The following is a 27,373-nucleotide window of genomic DNA, read 5'->3' on the forward strand; positions in this document are numbered from 1 at the left end:
GGATTCATATTATTGGTTCTTTCTGTAAAGTCACGTAGAAGGGAAATAATAAAATAATAAAAATATTAAACAATAAAATCATCAGGTGTGAAATCCACAGCATGAAAATTTTCTTGCTGTGGATTTCACACCTGATGATGATTGCTTGTGTTGTAGTCGAAACGTCATCATTTTTATTGTTTAATATTTTTATTATTTTATTATTTCCCTTCTACGTGACTTTACCGAAAGAACTAAGAATATATATCTTAACACCTGTTTTATTTAATCAAATTAAACATTTTGGCGGGAAGCCGCTACGGGGAGTCCTTCCGGGTCACGGCCGGGGGGGGGGCCCTCGAGAGCTGAGGTCACGCGGTTTTACATTGCGTAGCACGGATAAGCGGAGAACCCGTGTTCGAGTGCTCCCATTGGCTAACGCCGGCCGGACGCGGACCAATCACGTCGCGTTATAGGGGCGCGAGCCCACGCGATTGCCCTATCCGCGCTGCGAATTATAAACAAAAAGCTCCGGCAGTCGAGCAGATTTCAGCATGGCCGGTTCATCCGCGGGAAGCTCAGGTTCGCCATCTGGGAGGCTAGTCCGGGTTTTTCGTCTCCTTCACGGTTTTTTGTAGCCCACGAGCGAAGCTGCCGATGAGTTTTATACGAACACGATGCACCCGTGTTTAGCGGTACAGCGATGTGTTCTGCAGGCGCGGGTTTCCGTCAGTTAGGCCTAGAAGCCTTGCTTGTGTCCTAGATCGGCGGCCCGGGGAGAGGTGGGGGGGGGGTCTTGAGTGATTGCAGGTGGTGGGTTTGTAGAGTGTGATCAGAGTTATTGGGGAAAGTAAGTGGGGTTCAGACGACGTGTGCGATGGGTGTAGAGTCATGGGGTTATGGGAGCGGAGGGGTAGAGATAGTGGGGCGTGTGTGATGGGGGAGAGGCTTTGGAGATGGAGTGGGGCCTGAGTGATGGGAGAGAGGCATGGGAGTGCTGATGTATAGAGTCATCTGAGTGACGGGGAGCGTCGCGGGCATGACTGCTGCGAGTGATGAGGATATTTTCGGGTGGAGTTAAATTGAGAGTCGGGTCCGAGTGATATCAAAAGTAGCGATGTGCTGTAAGCAACACTTGTGTACAATCTGTTGTGTGTGTGTGTGCAGTTAACAACCTGTGGGGCCCCTATAAGGCTGTGTACCAGGCGGTAGAGAATGCGATATGGAAGAAACTACCAAACTCCTTCTATCAGCTCGATGCTGTCCTCAAAAAGCACAAATCCGACTTTATTTCGCTCTTCAAAAACCCCGTAAGTAACCGACACGTTTACTTCCACGTTTACTTCCATTCAGTATATCTACGAGATGAGCACAACAGATGTCTGTCTGTTGCGTTTAAAGCCATATACTGTACCTATTTGACTGCGAAATCTGGTAACATACAGGCTTGTCTGTTTTGAGTTTAGGAAATAATATGTTAACATTTAAATGAAGTCACGAAACCATTTAAAAAAAGTGTTTTCTTGACGAATTTTTTCACAACACATTTGCATTCCTTTTATAAATACGTGTTTAATGTGTTTTTTATCACCCTGCGTTTAACTACAGGCAAAAAACCCACTGCACAGGGAACGTGTATGCCGGGCAAACACAGATGGCCTGGCAGTGGAGGGCCAGCAGGGCACACGCATCATTAACTCGGACCTCATCGAAGAGGCTCTCATTCTTAGTGACCTCTTCAATATGAATGAACTGAGTGCCCTAGAGCTCTTGCTTGCAGGTAAGTGAAAATGTGTACATGAACATGCACAGCCCCTGTGGAAATGCACTGTCATATGATAGCCTCCCCACACCTGAGGGTTATAGGAGTTGTTAGACTATATTTTACCATGCTGGTCAGTGTAAGTTCGTGAAGGCAGGAAGCATAGATGTGGAAGCATAAAAGTACAGTATAATGGATTTTGTTTTACTGACCACCACGTAACTCAACAGCTCTGACGACAACCTGTTTGTGTATGCTGACCACCCATCTAAGCTCTATTCAGGCTCGATTGTACTTACCCTCTGATATCAGACAATCGGGTAATGTGAATGTATTTATTATTGCTGTAATTTTCTAAATAGACATGCTGGAACAGGTTTTTAAAACAGATTGTTCTTTGTTTAATATTCCTGGAAAGATTTAACGGACTTTATTATATGTCATTGTTATTCATGTTTAAAAAGTAACTTGTGTTCGTAGGTATTTAATGATATGTTATCCCCACAACGATTTGTTGAATGGTCATGATTCAGGAATGTTCAATTCAATAATGTATAATTTGTGTAATTTTCCTGTGGTGTTTATATTTATCTTTTTTCTCAATTGTATTCTTTTCTCTCTTAGCATAAACTTCGTATCAGTGTATACTTCGCATAAGTCGTACAAAATATATTCTTACATATGCAATTGATGCATTTTTCCTGAATGTAATATTTTGTGTTGTTAAATCAATGTGTCCGTGCATGCCTTGTGTTTAGGATTATGTAGAGTTTCTCTTGTGTTGTAGCTCAATAATTGTACAGGTAATGAAATGTGCTTGGCTGAGAGTTTATGCTTCGTATCTGCCTGCAAGGTGAAAAACTGCTTTCTTATTTTTCCAAAGGTGAGGTACAGCAGCCAGACTTCCCAACATACACCAGGGGGCTTGTCGCTGTCATGCTTTACTGGGATGGCAAGCGCTGCATTGCCAATTCTCTCCGCTCGCTCATACAGTCTCGCCGTGGAAAGACTTGGACACTAGAACTCAGGTATGAGTTTTGGTAGACTGTTATGTGTATGAAGAACTTCACTGCCTATAATTTATTAATGCGGGGTGTAATTTTCTCATCAAAACATTTTTAAAGCGGGAGGTAATTACTGCGCTTAACTACTTTATTTTGCTGTTCTCTCATTTTGTAGCGATGAGCTGGTTTCTTTAACAACCAAATTCACCAATGAATTGATGGAGGAGGGTTTGACAAGGAGAATCCTTGAGCTACTCGACACCATCAGCTTCAATGATGAGTTTGAAAAACTGCGGAAGGAGCGTGGCCTAGGAAATGAGCGTCACCGAAAGGAGGTCTGTTGGTCAACGCTGCCATGTCATTTGTTTTTTCATCGCAACAGCTTTTGGTTCCATTTAAACAAGTTGTGTTGCTTCATGTATGCACAAATTCACTTTTCTAAAGCTGCATTTAAATTTTATAAACATTCTAAATGTGACCATCTCTTTGGCGTAGAAGTAGAGTTTTTCAATTTGAAGGGACTTGGAAGAGAACAAGGTTTTTTTTATATATATAATATAGAGAATTCTGGTCCGAAGCAGTAGAAGAATGAGCCCAGACTTGGAACAGATTAAGAGTTTTACAGTGCGGACAGCCAGCGGGGGAAATTACAGATATTTGGGGCAGCTAAGTGGAGGTTAAAGTGAAGATTTTAACAGGAGTCCATAGTGAGGTCAATAGGAGAGAAGCATTCAGAATTCTAACTACTAAACTTTCATATACCTTCAGTGTAAGTGACAACATATATATTTTTTTATTCAGATGCAATTATGCGAAAGATGTAATTCGGCCACATCGTGTCACGTGACAAATTGCATCGGCTTTCACAGGTGGGGCAAATGATTAAGGAGTCCCGGCAGTCCCTGGCGGAGTGCCTGTACGCGTGGTCATGTCAAACGCCATTGGCCCGAGAGGATACACTGCTGCTGCTGGAACACTTGGAGAGGACCAGCCTCGATGGGGACGGTCGGCTCGACTCGGTCACGCTGACGCTGCTCGTCGCCCTGCTCTACTGCTTCGATGTCAGTGTGCTGGAACAGCCGCTGGAGGATGCAGAAGGTAGTAACAGAAGGATCGTTGGTCTTTCTCTCACACACGTATTATTTATGCACGTCATGCATTTGCCACTTACTTGGCAGCGTGTGCATTTTTTACACATTTAGTCGTTGCTTTTTTTATTATTGGAAAACACGTACAAACATACGCGCATGAGTCACTAACGTGCCCAAAATATCTCCCTATAGACTGTTGTGGAAAGTGCTGTTCGCTAACACCTATTAAGCCTGGCAGAGTGCGTGAAAGGGTGGTGTTACCAACACCATGCCTTGTCCTGCTGTTTTTACAAACTGTACCAGGGACTCGATCTAAGGCTGAGTCGATCTAGAGTAGGCCACTTAGCAGTTGAGATATTCGCTTCTGATGTTAGCATAACCTGGGAATCATTCAGCTTACCAGATTTGTTCAGTTTGCTAGCCACTGCTTCGCCGCTCTCACGCACACACGTGCACACACGCACAATACACACAAAGCCAGAAGGTGGTATAAAGTGACAGCAGGCTATTGTATAATGAGTGTCTTCTGGCAAAAATAATAAAGTGATGGTAACAGTCTAGCAGAAAGAAATAAACAAAAGCAAAGTGTGATGGCTTCAGTAGTATTGTTTCTGATATCCTCTGGAACCTGATTAATTCAGTACATGTACAGCCCTTTTATTGGTTCACTCCCGGACGATGGCCTCCCCACATTGTGTGGTTCTTGGAGGTTATTTGACTGTTTTTTATCATGCTGGCCAGTGCTGGTTGATGCAGGCCGTGTGTGTTTCACTGTCGTCTTGTCCAAAGTGTCGGATCTTCCCAGTGCTGATGTGCTGTCAGTTCTGTGCCCATTACCGGAAACCCACACCCGCCCTTACCTGTATCCCAACAGAGCTGCGGCGCCAGCTGCCCCTCATGGACCGTGAGTACGTGCACGTGGTGCACACGCGCATCATGGACCAACACGAGTGGAAGGTGCCAGGCCTGCAAGCCACCGTCCGGCTGGCCTGGGCCGCAGGCCTGCGTGGGGTCTCACAACTGCCGGAGTCTGCAGGTGCTCCTCTATGAGTGTTTTGTTTTACTTCATCTGTTCGCTTTATTAGCTGTCACATTAAGTTGTTGAAGAGCTAGTGTTTTTTTATGTCAGTGATGGTTGGTTCCTTTATTTTTCATGGTCCATGTGGTGATGCATGTATTAGGGAAAGTCATGTAATGTGAATTGTAATCGAGATGAGTGCTTTACCTGCTAAAGCACTTATCTCTCTTGACTGAGAAAAATAAATGTCCTTGAACATCGGAAATCTTTCACTAGAAAAACTTTTTGGCAGTAAAACTAATACATTAAATTAATCATACTTTTTGCTGATAGCATAATATATATTTTCTCCTATCATGACTGGGGCAGTTTGACAGCTGTGCTGATAGCAATGACAATGTTTTATTTAATGTTATTTAAAATATGTATTTTTACACTCCTCTCCTGTCATGCCCCCCCACCCCCCGCTTCCCCATTACTCCGCTCCTCTGCCATGGTTCTTGCCAGCTTTGGGAGAGTACATCGAAGCGGATGAGACGCTAGTGGACATGGCGCTCGCGAGCGGCGTATTCCTGTTCCTGCGCGAAGCCGCGGTGGGGGCCGAGACGTTCTACCAGGAGGAGTTCTACATCCGCCGCTTGCACACCCTGCTCGCAGACTTCATCGTGCTCATGCCGCTCAAGGTTTGCGATTGAACAAGAACAATGCGATTCACGCTTTTTAACGTAAGCAGATCAATGCACCGAGTTGTATCCTGTCTTAGTGGGGACCGAATATAAAAAAAACAGTGCTTAGGCTAAACTCTCCCGCTGCCAATATGCAAATCCCATGTAGTAAGTTTATGTTCGACGCTTGCTTCCATCCATGTGTTAACTAGCCTTTTGCCCGTCCAAGGACAGGTGTATTTCAATAAATCTGAAACTTGCAAGCGAAAAGCAGACCGCGCAACAGGATATTCATTGCATCCATTTGTGTGCATTTCGTAAGGCCGCGGTGACAGGCTTATTTCATTTAAAGGTTATAATCCCTTGTTCGTCATGACGTCCTTTTTACTTGTATGTCTCAATAGCGTTACGGAGATCGCGTGACGTGAGGGTTCTACCTTTGTAGTGAGGGTTATAAGTTGATGCTGAGGTGGGAGGGAGGAGGCGCCTCGCCCCCCCCCATGTGGAGTGACGTCACCTGCTCGTGATTATTAATGAGGGTGGGGTCCATGTGGAGGACGTAACCTCTTCATGATTATTCATGAGGGCGGCTGGTCGACGTGGAGTTACATCACACGTGGGACACACAGACATTCTTGGCTCATTATAGTAGTAAATGGGAAGGTGATGTGTTGATGTAAGTCTCAAATGTGTTTTTGGTTGCTCATGTATAATTATCAGCCATGGAAATCCCACAGGTGAATGAAGATCTCTGCTAGGTTGTCGGACGACTCTGTCGATAACATATTCAACACAGGAAACGATCACAGTATAGTGTAATGTTCCAAAATATGTTTTAAATATTAAAATTTGTCAAATTGCAGGTGGTTTAAGCTTAGTCTGATTTCCATAATTTCCCGTCTGCTTCGCTGAGGTTGCCTACACTTTGTGTGCTGCCGTGTGCAGGTGAAGCAGCTGCGGAACCGTGCGGACGAGGAGGCGCGCATCGTGCTCATGAACCTGCAGCTGGGCGGCGAGCCGCCCGCGACGCGCTCCGAGCTGGAGCACCTCATGCTGCTGGTGGGCGCTCGCACTGCAGTGCAAAGCTGGGGTCCATTATAATTGCATTTACAGCAGCGGCGTTACTAGCTGACGTGATAATTATCTCGTGATTGCAGTTTGTCGCGAATGACACAAGTACGTTTGTGACCGAATCGCCCGGAATACGGCTGATCTCTTCAGATCTCGGAAAGTTGAGCAGGATTCAGCGTGGATAGTTGTTGGATGGGTGAACACCGTGGATGCCAGGGTGTCATTAGCGGCTGCAAGGTTGTGCTTACGTGGTGCTTAACAGAGAGCAGCATGGCAAAATCCATTGTTGTACTGCATCTATGCTCCCCACCTTGACCATACTACACTGACCAGTATGGCGAAACATGGTCAAATAATCCCCACGACCCACACAGACGTGGGAATGCCCTCATCCAACAGTGGATTGACAGATGAGCTATCCATTACATGTGTACTTGGCACAATTACAACTGGTATCAAATAGCGTATTGACAAGTTTAGATTTTTATATTTGTACGTGTTAATATAACCCCACAATGGTTTTTTTTTTTGCAAACAGATTGGAGAGTTTTATAGCAAAGACCCGTTCAGTCTGGAGCTTGCTTTGGAGTTTTGGTGTCCATCGGAACCCTTGCAAGGACTCAACGAGACGGGCTCCTTTCTGGGCATGTATCAACAAAGGCCCCCGCCCAGACAGGTATTGTGTGTCTGTGTATACACATGACATTAGCATTAGCTGTTAGCATAGTGACAGGTTGTACCATTGTATACAACTGCCGTTTTTGTGAAAATGGTATTGAAATAGTCTAGTTGCTCTTCCATTGTAAGATTATGCATATCTGTGTTATAGACATGTGTTTAATGCAACACTGTCCAATGGTTACTAAAATGTGGTGCCTTTGTGCCATCCTGAGATAAATATTGCAATTTTTAAACACTTTGTCCATCTATAACAAATGTGTTATGCAGTGCATGATTTATAATAATTTCCGAAAAACCAAACATCTGCTTTTAGTATGTGTATGGTTGTCAGTAATTGCGTGTATATAAAATGCACTGAATACTGCAGTGAATGGCACTGGTTAGAATGCTCAATCTAAAGTTTTCAAATTGAAAACTCTTTGGGAGTTCAGCCCAACTAATCACTTCTGCAGGGTCCATAAAATGATACATTTGTATTAAGTTGTAGTTTGGATAACACTTTTCCTGGCTATATGAATTTTTTAATTTACACCATTGTCTTTGGCTTTACGTTTGTATTTATGTTGAACTTTTTTCGCACCATTCGCAGCAAAATCGTGCTCATCGGAGGGCCTACCATACAAGACAATTTTGATTTACGTTGCATTCAGATTCAATGGCATCTCAAGCCTTGTGCATAAATATTAGACAAATTCATTATTTTTTAGGAAGTAGCAGTCGGTTGTAGGCCAGAGAACATGGAAAGCCTTGAACCAGAATTTGCACAGGGACATGACGGCATGGATGGCAGGGGGAAGGATTTCCAGACCAGGGGGGAAGCGGGGTAGAATGAGCACCTCCCCATGCTCATTTGAATGGGAAACCACTGTGACTTGACTTAGATTTTTACTCCAAGTTTTTTACATGTGTTTTGCGACAGGTGTCACTGTCCAGGTTTGTGCGTCAAACCGGTGACCTGCTGCCCTCGTCCCTCTACGTCCCGTACCTACGCATGCTTCAGGGCCTCTCTACGGGCCCTAACTGCTCGCTCTACTGCTTCAACCTACTCAAGACCAATGGCACGGGCCAAGGTTCGCTTTGCTCTCAAGTTGTATAGCTAGCTGGCTGAGCGATGTAATTCACTTTGGGATTGTGTACGCTGCGTAGCATCCCAGAGATGTGCACACCTGCAGTGGGACTTTTCACCGATAAAAATGGCGTTATTGTCTTGTACTAATGTTTGTGAAGTGAGCCAAGCCAGAAACCTGACATTAACGCCTGTGGTTTCTATCGGTGGGTGCCATGGGACCTGTAATGTTCGCAGTGAGGATAAGACTTAAGGTTAATGTCACGTGAAAATTAGATCACCTTCTGCGTACAGCCTACTGCCCTGCGGCGCTTTCTTATTTACCAGTTTTTTGTGTGTACAAAAGAATAGCTACTCCTGAGACTTTCGCATTTGTGAATAGGAAACTTGAATGTTTTTTTAAAGAAATAATAATATCGCTGTTTGTCATTATTGAGTATTCAAAATATTACGTGAAAAATAGCAATATATTGTACCTTTTTAACATTGGGGGGAATTGTTGGTGCAGTAGTTTATGCAATGTACTATGATTCTGGCCCTCCTGAGTTTGATGCCAAGCATTGTCCAACATCAGTGGTGAGACCATACTCACTACCTTGGTCAAGTGTGGTCAAACAACCCCCATGACTGACATGGTTCACCCAGCAGTGGATTGAAATGTCTGAAAATTGTTTTAACGTATATTTATATTTACCTTAATCATTTACTATTTAATTTTATTCCATTACCTTGCTCAACCCAGTAGCTTGTGCGCTTCATATAACGCCACATTCCCTGCAATCTGATGTTCTGTCCATTTTGATTTTAAACGAACACTGCTGTGGTCTGGTCCGAATACACAAACACAAAAACCTGCACTGAAAAGCAGTGGAGAACACCATCCAGGGAGTGAACAGCAGTGCCATCTCCTGGGAGCACTTCTTCCACTCGCTGATGGCGTACCGCGAGCACCTGAAGAGGGAGGCATCCGGCGTTGACGCCCAGCCCGGCGCACGGCCCTACGCTCCCGCGCTGTCGCTCAAGAGCGTCACGCCGCGCGAGCAGGATGGCCTGCGTGCCGTGCTCCGTCTGACCGCGACCATCGCCCAGCAGGTGGGCGCGCACTGGCGTTTGCCACGCCGTGTGGATTTGCAGCCCCTTTGACTGCCGTGCGATTGGTTACCCGGTCGTTCATTAACACAAATGCTGCGTTCAGGCATGTAAATGTATGAATGGATTGAAATAGATTTTTTATGCTCTCTACATACGTGGGTGAAAAGTATCATTTTAAATTCGTGCAAATATCATTCGTGTTATTTCTGTTGGCACATGAAACAGTTGAGATGGTACAAAATAGACTGATAAGACGGATAAGAAAATTAATATTATGCCCTTCAAAATGGAGAAAGTGTTTATGCTTGAATTTCATCATGATCCTGAATCGTGAAAATGTATTCATACAGCGCAGATCAGGATGATTAATTATATACGTGGCTGCCATCTACACTATGTTTATTGCAGCCAGCTGTCGGGCTGCTCTTAATGTGACCGTTAAGTTCTAGGCTGCACTTTGTTGCATGATTTTTGCCTTTTTTGTTTTGACCACAAATGCAAAAGGGAAAAGTTACTTGTAAGGATATAAACATGTTAAGAGTGTGGGAATTTATGTGGACTGAATGGTGCTTCGAAAGTTTTGGCTCAATGTAGTAACGGTAATGGAGTTGGCAGTTGCTTGTTTTGTAACGCGTCTACATGAGTGGAGTTGTAAATTGTCGTTGTCGCTGCAGAACGAGAGCGCTCGGCTTTCGCTGTACGAGCATCCCCAGTGGGCGCCGCTCGTGACGATGCTGGGGCTGGTGCAGTGCGCTTTGCCGCCCGTGCTCAAGGCTGAATTGCTCAACACAGTGGCCGCCTTCGCACGCTCGCCCGAAATCGCCGCCACCCTCTGGCAGGCCATTGAGCTGGCACAGGTAAATGTTTTTGTGGCTCATTGTGTCCAGCTGTCTCCGCAGCTTTTGAGCGGGATCGTAGTTTTTTTAATAGGGCTGTAACGAGGCATTGATTTGTCAATTAAAATATGCGCACGTGAGAATTATTCTAGGTTTGCCGTCATCAGCTTTAATTGGTGCACTTCTGCATGAAGATTTCCTCAAGCTCTTCGCCGTCTCGTACGGTTTTGCAATGTAATAATTCACTATAGCACTTGTATACAAGCTTTCATTGTTCTCATAAAGGCCAAAATTGTATGTTCCATCTAATTAGTTAATGTGGCCCCTGTAGGCACAAGGAGCGCTATCACACTGTAAAAAATATATATATAATTTGGTCTTAAATTGTGACGATTCATCAAATTTCAAAAAGGGTTAGTTGACAGAGATAATTTGAACGTTCGCAGCCCTAATATTTTGTCTACAAACCTTATGTATGTGTTGGCATTCAAGTTATTCATGGCAATATTTTTGCAAAAACTAATCTGGTTACTTTTAAAATGAAAATCTGTGGAAGCTACATTTCCACCAAGCCAGCAATCGGGGCTTTGGAGTTTCTTTTTCTTGGGCATTACATTACTACAGCATAATCTTTTTTCTCAGTTTATGACACATGTACTATATCACATCCTATCATAAAGAGATAATCTGCAGATTGCCCTGTTTAAAATTTTATTAAAAAAATGCACGAGAGTACGTGTATTTTCCTGTGTTGCTGAATTCAAAGTCTGTTCTTCAGTGACTTTTTGAGACTGTCTGCTTTCATCGGCACTATAGTACAGTGCTGAATCGGCTTAGGAACCACCCATTCTGGCCCAGCGAGCCTTGACTTCCTCATGGTGTTTGAGTGCTTGGTCTGCAAATAAGGTGGTAACTCTGGAAGACCTATGGCTGATTGATTGTGTTGTTGACGGTCTATTGCACATGCTTGTGGCAACGAATTTAAGGTGATAATGTAATACAGGCAGTAAGGAGTGGTGGGGTTAATGGTGATCATGAGCGGGAGACTGAGCTTCATTCTAGTATTTTAAAATGTTGTAATGTCTTAGCAATATTGCTAAAATGCTTTCAGTGCAGTATCTTCAAATGTAGCAGTTACTCATTTTTACAGAGTCATCCATTTTTCCTGGAGGACTGATATTAGATTAAATTTATTTCAGTCTACTTCATACATTCAGAAAACTTTCATAATGTTTTACTCCTGACAGGTTTTTCTGCAATAAATTAATACTTTGTATTTATTCATCTGCAGATCCTTCAGACAGTGAAATTACCAAGTCAGAGACAGGTTTCTGGAATTGAGGTAAGTTCTCCTTATGTTATTTTCCCATGTGTTTAATCATACATTCATCTTTTATCACAACACACTTGGTATTTCTTATTCAATTAGGTTTGATAATTTTTCTGACCAAACACATTTTTTTTGTATATTTAGAACTTGGGTTATAATATTGGATAATCTCTAGTAAAAAGCAAACTCAAAGAGAGTCAAGTGCGTGAACGCAAAATACACGTTAATTGGCTTATTTTAATTTCTGATCGTTCTTGTGGCGAAACAAATTTCGAAAAAGGAATGAGATTTATGGTTTTGCCACCTCTCTGCCTGCAGCCAAGATGTATTGGTATTTCACGCTTGGATGATCGCTCGCAGAGGGAATGGGAGAAAATTAATTTTCTCTCAAGAGGCTGAGTGGTCCCCCACTATTCTTTCCTGTTTGACGAACGGATGTGGGAAGGAATTTCAACGTGCTTCCAGATTCCTCCTGACCCCAGTCTAATTGAATTTCAGCACAGTTAACTTTCCCGGTAATGAACTTTGAAAAGAGAATTACAGCGATTTGTGTTTTTTTAATGCTCCCAGGATTTTTGTGCTCACTGAGTAAATTAATATGTGCTAACTGTGCTTGTTATCGGTATATCATGTCTCTTAACAGGTTTTAATGATTTTTTTAATGTATCGCCAAACATGTAGGACTACTGAACTCGATTGCTGTACACTTGGTCTCCTGATGGTAAAGATAATTGGTTGTTTGCTTCCATGTACCAATTATAGAAGAGACTGAAGGCTCAAATTGAATTTTTTTTTATATTCTGCCTTATTCGTTGATCCTTTCCCTTACAAATAATTTCATTTTATTGTTTCATAAAAAAAGTTCTACAAGATACAGGTGTGTAGTTTGTAGTAATGTAATTGTGGTCATGAAACACGACCTTAGCATTTGGTTACCTAGCTTTATTTAACATGTAAAATATATCATGTAAACTAGGTTCAGCATGGCTAATAGTCATTTTCCTTTCTAGTCAAGTACTATTATCGGCAACCTTGAGCTAACCAAATGACTATTACATTTTTTGGAAAAGGCCCCAAAATGTTATTCTTTAACTTTTCTTTCCAAGGATATTGTTTTCGATTTTAGAATCGCCGTTTTGCTGCTTTCACGCTCCCATTGCTTGTTGTGATATCGAAAACACAATTTCGGTTGCTTTTTTCATTTTATTTCCTCGTTTTCACAAATATGTTATATACAGTAGTATCTATTCTATATTTATTTGTCATTTTCATCCATTTTTATATTTCTCTTCCATATGTTGTTTGTGGTCTTATAACTTGTCTAATGTTTCTGAATGTTTTTCTCACATTTGAAATGCACTGTCAATTACATTATCAGTTATCTCAATTTAAAGTTGACATCCATTTTGTCATTTTTCGGAATGAGAAATTTGTATTTGTTGCTTAGAATAAGGCTAAATTCCCTTGCATTTCTAAACTTTATTATTGATGCTAACTATCTTGTTCTTGCCTATAAATTAGCTTTTCCCTCTTCTCAGTAATGTTGAAATATAAATTACATTGCACTGTCCTGTGGTTACTTCCTTTGTAGAGTTTGCTGAGGACATTGAGTAGAATATGTATAATAGTAATAATTTACAGCCCTTTGGCATTCCACTGCTGGATGAATGCCCTTTGGCTTTGGTGCAGTGGGTGGCCAGAATTAGTTTAAATATCACTTATCACTGATGCACGGCCAAGAAACAGAACTCGGGTCGTTTGCTGCAAGTTCCCCAAAGTCATAACAGATGCCGTTTAAAAATCATCAAGAGTCAGTGCAGTGGTAATGTCGAATTGTAAAGGGATTTACATTGAATCAACCAAACTAATTCAACTTATCCAAGATCTACAGAGTGACGGGAGAATTATCCCAAGCCATCCTCGGTACGGCTTCCTTGAATTCACATTGAAGCAGACTAAGGAAGCGTTGAGGACGTTCAGACTCCGACGTAAGAGACGGATCGACCGATGCGGTTGCTGTGCCGTTCCTCCTGCAGATGGAGCTGACGGAAATTGAGGCTCGGTGCGAGGAGTACCCCCTGACACGTGCGTTCTGCACGCTGCTCAGTGCTCTGCTGGACGACTCTGTGCCGGCCAGCCTCGGCACGGGGCTGCGCTCACCCGGCTTTGACCCCTACCTCACGTTCCTGCGTGAAACCGTCTTTCTGAAGTTCCCCACTCGTGCATACCGTGATCCGGCAGAGAAGGTAATTAACAGTGGAGGTGAATAATAACAATTGATAATCACCATGATTGTAGGTCTCACAATTATCTGTGGGTACCAAACTGTTGGAAATGTAGTAAATATTATATTTAACATATGCTGTAAGAAAAACGAGACGCATGTGTTACCAGCAAAACTATTAGGAAACGAACGTATAAAAGACAGTCATGGAGAACTAAGTAGTCTGTGATTTTGGGCTGAAAATCTTTGTTTGTAAAAAAATAATGTGCTTTGTTGCTAAAACCTGTTGTAATGCGACATAGCCATGTTCCTTGCTGTTAAGATTGATCACTCGTGTCGGTGTGCTTTTGTCGTGCAGTGGCAGGTGGCTGAATTGGTGCTGCAGATATTTCACAAGCTTCTGCGTGACTACGACCCACGTCCCGATGACTTTGTTGAGCAGCCAGTGGATGTACAAGGCAAGTGCTGACTTTTATCAGTGCAACTTCTCTGGAACGGGGTCCTGTTAGGAAACGGTATTATTTATAGAAGCGGAGTCAAACTGTTATGCATATTATTTCAGCTCGTAAGAATTTTTACTTACGTGCTTTACTTTTGTGTTGTGTCGATTCATGACAATATGCAGCATATAAACAGATTTTATGTGCAAATGATAACACATTTGAAGAGTACGGTACGGCGTCGTATATTTCCTTGTTGGGGACTGGGTATTGGCAATATGTGATAAAAATTCGATTGTGTGAACTTCTATATAAAATGATAATTACACAGGTTACTGGATAAAAATAGAGCACTAGCTACTTTAAACATGGTAAATAATTTACCGTGCTTTATAAGAAAGTGAATGCTATTCGAGATTAATAATACATTAATGTATGCAAAAGGGTCAGATTTGTGAACATCTACAGAAAATGACAGATACACAATGCCCCAATTACTGCACCGGGTGTTTGCAGTTAATTGGCCAGGGAGGATACATGACCGTTGGATGTTCGACATTGTAATGCACATCATAAACCGTAATGCATATCATAAACGCCGGTGTTGACCGCAGATGTGTTTGCGATACAACACTTTCCAATGCGTGCAGGTGAACTGGTTCTTGCCAACAAGCTTCCGGGATACAACCTCATGTATCACCTGCTGAACGAGTCGCCCATGCTGAACCTGTGCCTCAGCATCTTGGAGGAAGGGGTCCGGCTGCTCGACATCCACGTGCCCTTCCCTGGTGTGTTCTCTTCACCGTATGCAGACCTTTCCCTTTCCAGACTGCTGGGCCAAGTGCTGTTAGCAAGCACCTTTTCATATCCGCCAGCGGCAACTGCTTTTGTCTTGTACGTGATATTGTTGGTTGCACCACTGATTTAGACAGTCAGCTTGGGTAAGACTTAGGTGTACTATGTTCAGATGTCAACGGCCCAAAATGAAACGCTTATTATTCTATTGTTATTTCTCTTTACATCGGTCCTATGTAATCTTATCTAAGATTTTATCTAAGATTACAGAGGACCAGTGGCCAGGTGGCTCAGGGAGGTAATACTGCGTCCGAGTGGTGGCATAAAATTGCTGAGAACCTTGGCTATAATTTGGGAAGTGTAGAGATCATGGTCTCAGCCTGGTTATCAATACGCAGTAACATTTTTACCTCCTTAGACAAAATTCTAGTTCTACGTCTCTGATGTCTGTATTCCGTCAGTTGGCCCGGCAAATTACCGTTTCGTTTAGTGCAACATGGTTCATGTGAAACATGTAAAGAGCATCACAAACGGTGCGTTTCTAAGTGTCAATGTAGTCTTGTACTCTAAAGCGTGTTGGGACTTTGTCAATAGTCTTTCGTGTAGGACAGAGGTCGGCAACCTCTGCAGTTCTTTACGGACTGCTTTGTGACATATTGGATGTATGTATTCACATGCATTGCAGCTCTTGAAATAATGAGTTTTGTACCGAATTCGAAAAAAAATGGCTCTTGTTGGTTGCCGGCCCCTGGTGTAGAGGAACACACCTATGAATGCTTTTCTCTTAACGTGCCGTGTGCGCGCGTGCGTGCGTGTGGGCTGCAGGCAAGGCCTCCCTGGAGGGCGCCCTGCTGTCGTGCTTGTCCATGCTGCACGCCGCACTGCGCAAGGAAGGCCTCTTCATGGACCTGCTGCGCGAGAGCCACTCGAGCGTGATCGTCACGCCGCTCGAGCAGCTGCTGCAGGGCATCAATCCGCGCTCCAAGAAGCCCGACCACATCGCCACCATCGCCAGGTTCGGCCGCCCGTGATCGTTACGTTCCCACTGCACCATTAACTCTTGAACTTGTGAGCCGGCGGCCGTTCAGGCTTATGAGCGGAAGAATCAATTTTAATTGAAGAATTGTTAGATCATTTTTAAAAAACACCATTACTATAGCCACCAGGCCCACCAGCAGCATCGTATGCAAACACAGGAGCTACTGAAGAATGATTTGGCCTGAGGTGCACTTGGGACTCAGTAGATGTAAATATTGATAGTTTGTGCGAGTATAATAAATTATATTCACAATGTATAATCACATTCTGTGATGCATTCGCGTTTACAGGTATCTGTGCCACAGTGCAACAAACTCGCCCCTTGTGGCCGAGGGTGCAAAGATCCTGTGCCAGGTTTGCCAATACCCGAACATCCAAAGCAAGCTTGTTGGAGACTTCACACACGACAAGGTAGCAATCCCCTTTCAGTACTGTCACCTCATTTGGTTACTTCAGTTCTTTAAACAATTTTTTTTATTTTACCAGGTAAGGCCCACTGAGCTATATAGCTCTTTTTCAGAAACGACCTGGCCACTAATGATAGCTCAAGAAAGTGACTTGTGTGAATATATTTCCCAGCCAACTACTGTAAAATGTATGTTTCTAAATGTGGTTTGGAAAAATCGGAGAACCTGGAAAAAATCCACGCGGCCACGGGAAGAACATGTAAACTCCAAATATGCAGGCGTCAGGTTCTGAATCGAGCCCACAACCTCCTTCATACCAGGCTAGGGAGTTAATATCTCGCCACCACCATAAAACGATTTGAATGTGCACTAGGTGTGCTGAACTACCCATGTACTTTACTGACGTCGCATTCAAAATGTATTGTTTTGCAGAGCACCAGTCAGAAGTTGCTGGCTGGCTTCGTTGAGTGTTTGGACAATGAAGATTTGGAAGAGGTTGCCTTGGTGGAAGAAGGTAACGTGTAGTTTGCATAATAATCATTTCAGTTCTCTAAAGTGCCATCCGTGCTAATTGCATTTCACAACGCTGTACAATAATTGCATGCATAATCGCATGAGGCGCATGATCTTGTTTATAACAATTACGAAGTGAAAACCCTCGGTGAATAAAAATATCAAGAAAGGGTATACAAAACATAAGGTTTAAACAACCAATTAAGTTATCACAACAGGGGAATAGAAAATTGTGTATAGTACAATGTTCTAGCTCTTAATTTCTCACACAATCTCAACTTCTCACACAAGCCAGGAAACCTTCACAGGAGGAGTACCAAAAAGTTTAACTAATTTAGACCAATCGGTTAAATGTCGAAAATGTGATTTTTTTTTTTTATTCACCAGTGTGTGCCCGGCTGAATAAAAAAGCCTTTCGTTTGGATTAGAGTGATGTGATGGAGTCAATTTGTCCGATGATGAGTGGGAGGATATTCCAGATTGTAGGGGATGCGATTGAGAAAGTTCGTCCACTAACGATTTAGAGTTTTATTACTTAAAACTATTATTTTGCCGTTTTGACCTTGTAAAATTAAGTAATCGAAGGGAGAATGCTTTCCAAAATGCAGACAGCTCTTATTTTGTAGATGGATTTTGATTCTGATTCGGGAATTTTTTAATGCAACTCAATTCTATAATTAAATCTCAATTCAAATTGTGACACAATTTTCATCTTGAAGGAGGCGTGAATTATTACTTTTCTTCAGGGTACATTTCTGAAATAATAACCGATTTGTTTTTTTAGTGTGTCTCTTTATAACTGGAGAGAGGGTCGGTGTGGCATTTGCTCCCAACTGTTTTGTGCTTTGCAGAGAGCGACCTGGAGGGCATCGTTTCTAAAAGGAGTGGCACCCGCATCCACATCCTCAACCTGATGCTGTACTCTCTGGAGCAAAAGCCACCCAACCTGGCACTCTTCCTGCTGGGCTACGAGCTACGCAAGCCCGTTAGCACCACCACCCTACAGGATCCTGGTAAAATTTAATCCACCGTTCAAAAACAAAATGGCACTTTAAAAACATTTAATACTTGTCTGATTTCTTTATAACTACAATCGTGGTCATGAATTTTTTGCAACTGAATTACGGTTGCTTGTGTTGCGATCGAAACGTCGTGATCTATAAATTTTCTGTCCACGTGACTTTACCGAAAGAACCAAAGAGTGAGTTACTTTGCTTTTTTGTAAAAATTTTGAAGGTCATCTCTCAATTGTTTTATATATATTTAAAAAATGTAAGATACCACGTTAACTGCGGTATAAAAGCACAAATAAAACCCACCACGTTCATCTTAAACATTGCCTTACAATAAGCAAAAAAAAACACTCAGAATTTGGGCGGTGGCCTTCCTTCAGAGTGAACAGAAAGCAGTCAATCTTTCTGCTCGCCCTACCCTGCAGAAGGGCCTTTGACCAAAACATTAAGCAATTTAATATAGTATTTTACATTATAAAGGACTCAAGTCATTGCCATCTCTCATAGTTACGCCAGGCAACAATCCATAAAGCACCCTCTCAAGAGCTTATTTCATCACGTGGAGGCCTTCATCCAGTAGTGAATTGATCGTGACTTATGATGATGAAGCTGTCTTTTGTTTTTTTTCTCATGTTCTATGTGTACATCAGGAGTGTTGGGTTTCCCACGCACGTGCCTGCACTCCATCCTGGCGATACTGAATCGCAGCGTGGAGAAGAACGCCATCCCCTCCGCCTCTCCGCACCTCACTGAGCTCTGCTACCAGGTCATAGCTGCGATGCTGAACTCGTCTTTAAATTACAGACTCAGGTAACATACTGTACACATCCGTCAACTTATAGCTCCTACATTAAATGCTTTAAATGCAACGTGTATTTTTGTAATTATTAATTCCAGCAACAACAAGAAAAGTTTGGAGATAATGTTTCTGGTTCTACGCTGTGCAGGTGGTCTACCGGTTGTGTGCCAACTCCGACACCTCAGGACCCACCATGCGTTACTTGCGCACTGGACAGGACTTCTTGTACAGACATCTGCAGCACCTGCCTTTCCAGGCTGCAGGTGTGCTCAAGCTATAAACACTTCGTCCATTGAGATTTAAGAGGGTCCTGCAAATATAGTACTGCCATCACCTAGCCTTCTTGCATTTCAGTGGGTTTTGTAGTTTTTCATTAACGGTTTGCAGCACTATTTAGTTGCTGTTCCTTTTATGCATTTTATTAGTCATAGATTTTCCCATGCCTAATGTCTGTGTCCTAAAATTAAACATTAATCTTCGCTATAAATGTATACGCATAAAATGGCTATGTTGTTGTTACTGTTCTTAGTTTTAAATGTTATATTTTATCTTTCGGAAGATGGGAACAGGATACTGGTCCTCACGCAGATGTCGTGGTTGCTGCGGACAGTGGCGGTGGAGTTGCGCGTGACGTCACTCAATCGGCAGCGCTCGTACACTCAGCGCCTCCTCCGGCTTCTGCTTGACGAGTCGCCTTTCCGTCCCGGCGCCGGTATATTATCGGCACATCCGTTCCACGTCATGATCCATCTCATTCCGCCCCATTCATATGTGAATTTATTTTTACGTGACTAAATTGTGATGGGGCCAAGTTTGACCGCCTTATTTTGTTTCAGACCCAGAGGCAAGCCAGGAGGAGGAATCCAGATTTCTGAGCAGCTTTTTTACAAGCGGAGATTCATCTGCCAAAGGTTTGCAAGAAATATATATCCACTTGTATTGCCATCTTGCGCAGTATAAGGGTGTCCGCGTGAAGAAAAATAAATACTGGCTTGCTGTCGGTTAATAATGTTTTTGCTTACTCTGTCTGCTGCAGTGCGCAGGAAGATTGTGAGCATGCTGGATGCCATAGACTTCAGCCAGAAGTTCCCCGAACCAATGCAGCTGGACTTCTTTGATATGGCCCAGATGGAGCAAGTCATCATGTCCTGCGAGCAGCGTGGCCCACAGGGGCTCACAGTTTGCAACATCAAGGTGTGTGCGTGCCCTCTGTTGCCTAAATGCATTATTGTATCATGAGCAAGTTTGTACGCTGTTTGTTTTTGTGATAAATTGTGCCGAGTCAGATGGGTTCCTGGACGATTGTGTACTTGAAACTAGTTTAATTTTAAACTGTGAAGTGATTGGACGTGGCTTCTGCTGTGAACTCACTGAAGTGCTTGCACTTGGGTGTTTTCTCGACCACGATCAGATGCTGCACAGAATCCTGATGACCGAGGTGAACACGTTGCAAGGCATGGGAGCCCTTGGGCAGCGAGCCCTGCTGCTTGCGGTAAGTGCTCATGGCCATTCATCACAGCATCTGCACAGCGCGTTATCATTATGCTTCGCGGCTGCAAACTCGAAAGGGCTTACCAAGACTGAAAGAGTGGTTTGACCAAAAAAAAAATAACAATTTCAAAAACAGTGTGCAGTGACCTTCTAGCGCGTATGCCTTTGCTGCCAAAGTTATTGCAGTGAGCAGGAGCTAATCCATCTACAACCTGGCTTTTATTGTGTCCATCTACAGCTGTATTACGTGTCACATACAAGCCGTGCATTTTCCAGGTCAAATCAAACCTAGGTTTACTCTGTATTTGTACCTGGCTTTTATTTTATTCACGGGGGGGGGGGGGGTGGGGATAATATTGCTACTGTTGCGGCGTTGCCAATGCAGGTTGGGCTGATGGCTCGCTCATTTGTCCCTCTTATTGACCGCTCTGCAGGAGCTTCGCTCCGTGCTGGAGCACGTGGTGGAGAGGAATGCGGTGCGTGAAAGCCTGCACGCCAAGCGCGACGCGCTGGAGGCCTGGCGCCAGGTCGTGGACACCATCCTCGCCTCTTGTCCCACCGAGCTCCTGCAGGGAGACGTCCGGCTCGGCCTCATCACGGACCTCCTCAATGACCTCTTCCGCAAGGTCACACTTTGAACTAAAAAACACGGGCGGGGCGTACCGTTCACAGGCGCGCGACGTAGACTGTCGCAGGAAAATGCCTTGTACATTAGTTTGTAGTTTGAGGTTCAAAAATAAACCATCTGGTATATCTTTGATTATTTCTGAAGGAGAAATTGTTCATTCGAGGAATAATTGAAGGATACGAGCTTGGGGTCTGCTTAAAACTCTCACTGCAAGGAGTTAAAAAACTGACCGGGAAAAACTGAAAAAATTTAGAAGAGAATTGTACACAATGAGAAAAATCAGCCGTCGGAATTACTAATGTCCAATATTGACCACAAGACGGTGAACAAAAATGTGGTTTAACTTGATGTTTCCTCAACTATTTAAAGTGGTTTTGTTTTCTCAAAAACTGGAGTGCCTAGAAAAAAACCTACATATGAGGGGATAACACTTTAAATGTCTAGATCTGCAGCCTAATTGCAATTCAGCTCCCTCACTGGCATCTCACGTAAATGACCTCTGCACGTTCTACACCACCGCGCACCTTCAAAGCGCACGATTGTGAACTTGTGTCACCGAACCTTGAATTTTGTCTAGCCCGTCACTGTGAAACGTGTGTATACATATATTGTTTGTCTCCACAGAGCCTGGCCGAAGAGGCGGTGCCAGAATTGACGCCGGTGGTGGCGAGCATGGTGTTTACGCTGTGCACGCACCTCAGCCAGTCGTTGCGCACGGAGCAGGCGGGGAGACCTCTGCCAGTGCAGCCGGCCTCGCAAGGCCCCGCGGACGAGCGCTCGGCGTTTGTGTCCATGCTGAACGGGACGTCGGGGCTCGCAGGCCTGGCTTCCATCGGCGTGGTGTCGCTGCAGGACATCCTGAGGAGCCTGCTCAACTTCATCATGAAGACAAGTGAGGATGGCGCTTTTGATCACCATTCGCGTTTTCTTTATTGGTGTAAAATGTGGTGCCGTGCATTTATTGAAAGCGGCGAATGCAAAGTGTTTTGACATTCAATGTTGATTTTCATGAAGTTGACAAATAAGTGGCGTTCTCTAAAGATGCTTGAATATGCATATATTTATAATGTTGGAATTTTAATTGCGTGCGTGCCACTCATTTGAAATTTGAGAATTCAACAGGTTTTGGTATTAGAGATGATGGCAGCAGTTGGTGTTGTGATGATGATAACAGTTTAAATCCAGAGCGTGGCAAAGACGACTGCAGGGATGTCAACTGCACTGTCGAGATTTGTTGCCTTAATTGGCCCCATGTAATTGCGTCTCAATCGTCGTGCCCTTGCTTGCGAAGGTGGCGGGATGCAGCGTGTGCGCTCGTCCTTGTATGGGGCCCTTCTCTACTACTTGCAGGTGGCCCAGAGCCCAATGGAACCCGACACACTGCAGACTGGTGGGTACATGCTAGTAGGCGCCACCGCACGCATGTATTCATATATGTTGAATTTCTTTAGCACCGTACGTAGCCAACCGTGCGAATCGGAGGTCGTGCTGTGTAATCATAGCATGACACATTCCACTGTACGCCACTACTGTATTCTCACAAAATACCAAGGTATGGAGGGTAACCTCCGATTTACGCAGTTGGTAATGTACATTGCAAAAGAAGTAAGAAAATTCATACGAAACAAATTAATCCCTTTTGTAAACTAAAAATTGCGTTTTTTTGTCGTGAGTGCTTTCCCATTGCCATGCTGCATAGTGTGGGGGCTGGATTGTCTTTGCATGACAGAAAACAATGTAAGCGAAATTCATTGCAATGTGGCGAGAGTCCACAAAGTCACATCTCTGTTTGATGGTGACATGACCCTCAGGCAAGGGCTCTATGTGGAACACGTTGATGGCACCCGAGGACGACTACAGCCGACTGCGGCGAGAGAACGCGCACATCATAAATGGCTACGGCACGCCTCTCATGGAGGTGGTCTACCGTGACGCCTGCGACGGCCTGGAGATCGGCAGGGTGCGTCGGGTGGGACGGGGAGCTAACGCAGCACACGCTCCTTTTTTAAAGGTCATGTTCCCTCCCCATGTTTTTGTTTTTCCCGTGCGGCTGCATGACAGAGCTGTACTTGCCATCCGCAGATGCTCGCAATGGCCCTCCTGGACCAAGTGGTGGCAATTGACCGGCAGCAGCAGTGGCTGACGTTCCTCATGACCAGCGGCTACCTGCAGGTGTTGGTGGAGAGCTTGGCGCAGGATGATGCCACGCTGATGGGCATGCTCGTGCCTGAGCCGCCCGTGCTAAAGGCGCTCTATGTCTACGAGTCAAAGATGGTACGCCCCCCCCACCATTGAGCAGCACGCGTGAAAAAACAACAACACGTGTGAAAAAACAACAACACGTCATACTGGGGCAGTGACGCACAATGAGGTCGCATTGGATCTCGTTACATGGGTCTGCTTGTAGTTGTTTTGAAAAATCTCTGGACAAAGGCATTCATGTTTTTGGTGGATTGCCTCGAAGATACATTTATCTTGGTAGCATAACGACAACTGATTTGTTGATGTGAACATGTAGTCATTGTCATCTTGTAGAATATATGCGCATCTGTGGGAAGGGGTTGTTCGTTTGTTATTGTTGATAGCTTTTTTATTTTGCCAATGTCACAGGTCCAAGTAAAGGTTGTCCAACTGTGTTACATTTCTAGACATGTCTTTTATAACAAATGGGCAGCCCTGTACCAATATATTGGGGTTGTCTCTGGTAACATGCTTATTGTATAGGAGCCTGGTTTTCAGAAAGATGCCTCCCTAGGCCTATAGCCAAAACAGCCACAATGTGCCCGATCTTGTCAGAGCCTAGAAACAAAGCAGGGTTGAGCCTGGATAGTGCTCCATCTCCTTCACCTCCTTCCTTCTCCCCTTTCCTCAACCTCCTACTCCTCAACTTCCTTCTACTCATCCACCTTCTCCACTTCCTCTACCTCCTTATTTAATCTTCCTCTGTCCCAAATATACCACCTCTTTCTTCTCCTTATCTTGTCAACCACACTACGCCACTGGTCTCTGCTAGTCTCTGGTTCCCATTCGCAGTGATGGTGGATATGCACGTGGCAGCCTGTAATCGGCAATGTGGAGGTAGCAGCGAGGATTGATGGATTGCACACAAATGTTGTGAAACTCCGTTCCCGTCGGTGGGCAATCGAGAAGCCGTACCCTGGCTCGCCATTAGAAGGCGAGTCGGCAAAGTGTGGACTAGTCTCCATCTGTTCCAACTGTACGGAGATATTGTTGCCCCCTCGCACGTGTGGGTTGTCTCCCGGTGCTCCGGTTTGCTCCCACATAAACACTGTTTAAATTTCGATTTAAAGCTTTCGTGACTGCAGGGATTCATCTTCTTGGTTCTTTCGGTAAAGTCACGTAGAAGGGAAGTAATAAAATAATAAAAATAAAACATAATAAAACAATTCTCACGACGTTTCGGCCACAACGCAAGCAGCCGTCCTCAGGTGAAAACCAGGTCCGTCGAGGCGACAGAGTCTGAATGAAACAGCACACGAGCTTGGAGCATATATATAAGCTGGGCGCATTGACAAAGGAATTTGCATATCAAAAGGAATTTAGCATATTTATGGGAAATGCAGGAATGTGATTAGTACTGCATATGCATGTGCATTATGCAGGATTAACAGCATCAAAGGGAGCTGCAGTTACTGCTGCTGCTGCAATTGCTGCTGCTGCAGTTGCTGCTGCTGCAGTTGCTGCTGCTGCAGTTGCTGCTGCTGCAGTTTCTGCTGCTGCTGCAGTTGCTGCTGCTGCTGCAGTTGCTGCTGCTGCTGCACTTGCTGCTGCTGCTGCACTTGCTGCTGCTGCTGCTGCAGTTGCTGCCTTATCCATTTTAATATAACACTATGTATTATTCTACCCACCCTAATGTGTATCACACTGCTATATGTTTACTATACAATTACGACACCATACATTACTCTGCACACTGCACCATGCCAGTGAGTGGAACGCGGTCTGAAAGTCACCGTAAACGGCAGACCTGAAACACGGTAGGACAAACACCTCAGCCGTGGCAGATCACTGTTACAATTCAGTGGGCTCACATGACATTGACTTCTCCAAGACAGAGGTTCTCTGCAAGCCATCTGGCTATCATGAGAGATTCGTTCATGAGGCGATCCACATATACAAACACAGAGACAATTTCAACCGAGAAGATGGATTCTGGCTTAGCAATCATTGGAAGGACGTAATAAACCATTTCGGATCTTAACTGATTGTGTTCACGTTTACGGTGACTTTCAGACCGCGTTCCACTCACTGGCATGGTGCAGTGTGCAGAGTAATGTATGGTGTCGTAATTGTATAGTAAACATATAGCAGTGTGATACACATTAGGGTGGGTAGAATAATACATAGTGTTATATTAAAATGGATAAGGCAGCAACTGCAGCAGCAGCAGCAAGTGCAGCAGCAGCAGCAACTGCAGCAGCAGCAGCAACTGCAGCAGCAGCAGCAACTGCAGCAGCAGCAGAAACTGCAGCAGCAGCAACTGCAGCAGCAGCAACTGCAGCAGCAGCAATTGCAGCAGCAGCAGTAACTGCAGCTCCCTTTGATGCTGTTAATCCTGCATAATGCACATGCATATGCAGTACTAATCACATTCCTGCATTTCCCATAAATATGCTAAATTCATTTTGATATGCAAATTCCTTTGTCAATGCGCCCAGCTTATTTATATGCTCCAAGCTCGTGTGCTGTTTCATTCAGACTCTGTCGCCTCGACGGACCTGGTTTTCACCTGAGGACGGCTGCTTGCGTTGTGGCCGAAACGTCGTGAGAATTGTTTTATTATGTTTTATTTTTATTATTTTATTACTTCCCTTCTACGTGACTTTACCGAAAGAACCAAGAAGATGAAACACTGTTTAGTTGGTGAAAACTTAAATTAAAAACCAATGTGGCAGGACCCTCCTGAAATAAATTCCCGTGACTCCGTGTGGCTTTCCCCAATACATAAGTATAAATAGACTTGCGCAGAGACCTGTGGACTCCCTTCGATGGGCGAGACCCCCATGCGCAACAGGTTGTTATCGACTGGGGTTCCTTGGTGGGCAGTGCCGCACTATTCATTGTCATGGTGTACTTCCGTGCTCTCTGTCTATGCCCCCCCTCCGACACCAACCTGTACTGAGCAAAGTATGACTGAATAACCGCCATAAGCTGCACAGGCATGAAGAGGCCCTCATCCAGCAGTCGATTGACAATCGGGCTGTACAGGGTTGATGCTTTCATTAGAGTATATAAATGATCTGCCTGCTCGACATGACCTTTGTTTTTCTGCTGTCCAGGCCTTCTTGACTCGCGTTGCCCGGAGTCCCCAGGGAGCCACAGAGCTGCTGAGAGCCGGTGTCATCGCCTGCCTGGCACAATGCCGCGTGTTCAGCCTCCGTCCTGAGCTCGACCCCTACAGGTAATGTTCAATATACGTCATAGCCCCTCTACTGCAAGTGCCACCAAATAATGCGTTGTAATTGTGTCACTACTCTTGCATTGTAGCAATGGTGGGCATTGATTTAAAAAAAAGTATGCCTGGTATTTACGAAAATAAAATGTCAATCCGCAGCTTGTATGGCGGTAAAGACCGGGAGAGTTTCATCCCTTCGATGTTGGACCGATACCGGCAGATACTTTTTTCCGCCTTGCAACTGTGTTCCACCATCCTCACGTCGCTGTCTCAACAGCAGCAGCAGGCCGCCAGCCAGGTGAGACATCCATCCCTATGCTGGGAAACACCCACACTTGGTTTTGACTTTTCGAGAGGCACAACCACCTACGCTAAACTTTTACAACAGGGCTACAGAGGCAACGGACGGTCGGTGATAACCCATTGACACAATTGCAGGTTATTCAGTTCCTGGTGGTTCACGGCGATGCAGTGCAGTCCATCCTGCGGTGCCAGGAGTTCAGCCTGGGAGCCCTGCAGGAGCTTGCTCTGCTTGTAAGCATTATCTGCAAAACTGCATTGCACGGTAAGCCACTGCCACACTTGCAATTTTAGTTTTTTGGAAAGAATGGTGTACGAGCCATAAGACAAAAGTGAATGCATTATTTCTGTGTATACATTTGATGTACATCTGTCATACATTTGTTGACAGACTGGTTATAGTTGATTTGGAATATTCGAACAGTTTAGAAACCCCACTGTGGTTAGACGCTCTGTTGGTTGAACCCATGACGTCACTTCCGGTTTTACAGTATAAATGGGAAGCTATGAGAAGTGCCGAGCGGGGAGCGAGTGGATACAGTCTTTTACCGTGCGACAGGGTGATACAGTACGTGAACAGGCGAAGATATAACTTTAGAAAACGCTCGTTTTTGTGCTACTAAGAAATAAAGAAACACGTTGTGTTAAGACACCTCAAACACGCGTCAGACTTATTGCTCCCACAAGTTAAGGCGTAGCTTATTTTCTGGTACA

At 44.3% G+C, this 27,373-nt stretch overlaps 1 protein-coding gene across 2 annotated transcripts in view; it reads left to right on the forward strand.

Annotated features, from left to right (window-relative positions):
- The first annotated feature begins 455 nt into the window (after positions 1–455).
- Positions 456–27,373, forward strand: part of NUP205 (nucleoporin 205) — a 33,220-nt gene continuing 6,302 nt past the window's right edge. The window contains exons 1-35 of one of the 2 annotated variants that reach the window (XM_061564317.1): positions 456–561; positions 1,147–1,289; positions 1,588–1,759; positions 2,625–2,769; positions 2,921–3,080; positions 3,615–3,843; positions 4,711–4,872; positions 5,362–5,537; positions 6,465–6,578; positions 7,129–7,266; positions 8,191–8,341; positions 9,203–9,429; positions 10,104–10,286; positions 11,557–11,607; positions 13,632–13,841; positions 14,178–14,277; positions 14,910–15,047; positions 15,880–16,069; positions 16,383–16,503; positions 16,932–17,013; positions 17,864–18,025; positions 18,676–18,791; positions 18,973–19,087; positions 19,384–19,536; positions 19,661–19,735; positions 19,861–20,018; positions 20,236–20,316; positions 20,750–20,941; positions 21,568–21,835; positions 22,235–22,333; positions 22,755–22,903; positions 23,026–23,217; positions 26,244–26,365; positions 26,519–26,657; positions 26,798–26,924. In XM_061564317.1, the coding sequence (XP_061420301.1) occupies positions 534–561; positions 1,147–1,289; positions 1,588–1,759; positions 2,625–2,769; positions 2,921–3,080; positions 3,615–3,843; positions 4,711–4,872; positions 5,362–5,537; positions 6,465–6,578; positions 7,129–7,266; positions 8,191–8,341; positions 9,203–9,429; positions 10,104–10,286; positions 11,557–11,607; positions 13,632–13,841; positions 14,178–14,277; positions 14,910–15,047; positions 15,880–16,069; positions 16,383–16,503; positions 16,932–17,013; positions 17,864–18,025; positions 18,676–18,791; positions 18,973–19,087; positions 19,384–19,536; positions 19,661–19,735; positions 19,861–20,018; positions 20,236–20,316; positions 20,750–20,941; positions 21,568–21,835; positions 22,235–22,333; positions 22,755–22,903; positions 23,026–23,217; positions 26,244–26,365; positions 26,519–26,657; positions 26,798–26,924 (5,068 nt within the window). In that variant the 5' untranslated portion in view covers positions 456–533. The remainder of the gene's footprint in view (positions 562–1,146; positions 1,290–1,587; positions 1,760–2,624; positions 2,770–2,920; positions 3,081–3,614; positions 3,844–4,710; positions 4,873–5,361; positions 5,538–6,464; positions 6,579–7,128; positions 7,267–8,190; positions 8,342–9,202; positions 9,430–10,103; positions 10,287–11,556; positions 11,608–13,631; positions 13,842–14,177; positions 14,278–14,909; positions 15,048–15,879; positions 16,070–16,382; positions 16,504–16,931; positions 17,014–17,863; positions 18,026–18,675; positions 18,792–18,972; positions 19,088–19,383; positions 19,537–19,660; positions 19,736–19,860; positions 20,019–20,235; positions 20,317–20,749; positions 20,942–21,567; positions 21,836–22,234; positions 22,334–22,754; positions 22,904–23,025; positions 23,218–26,243; positions 26,366–26,518; positions 26,658–26,797; positions 26,925–27,373) is intronic. The other variant, XM_061564318.1, reaches the window with a different exon arrangement.

Source organism: Lethenteron reissneri, chromosome 33 (assembly GCF_015708825.2).
Source record: "Lethenteron reissneri isolate LAM-NWPU_2019-01 chromosome 33, ASM1570882v1, whole genome shotgun sequence".
Classification (NCBI taxonomy): Eukaryota; Metazoa; Chordata; class Hyperoartia; order Petromyzontiformes; family Petromyzontidae; genus Lethenteron; species Lethenteron reissneri.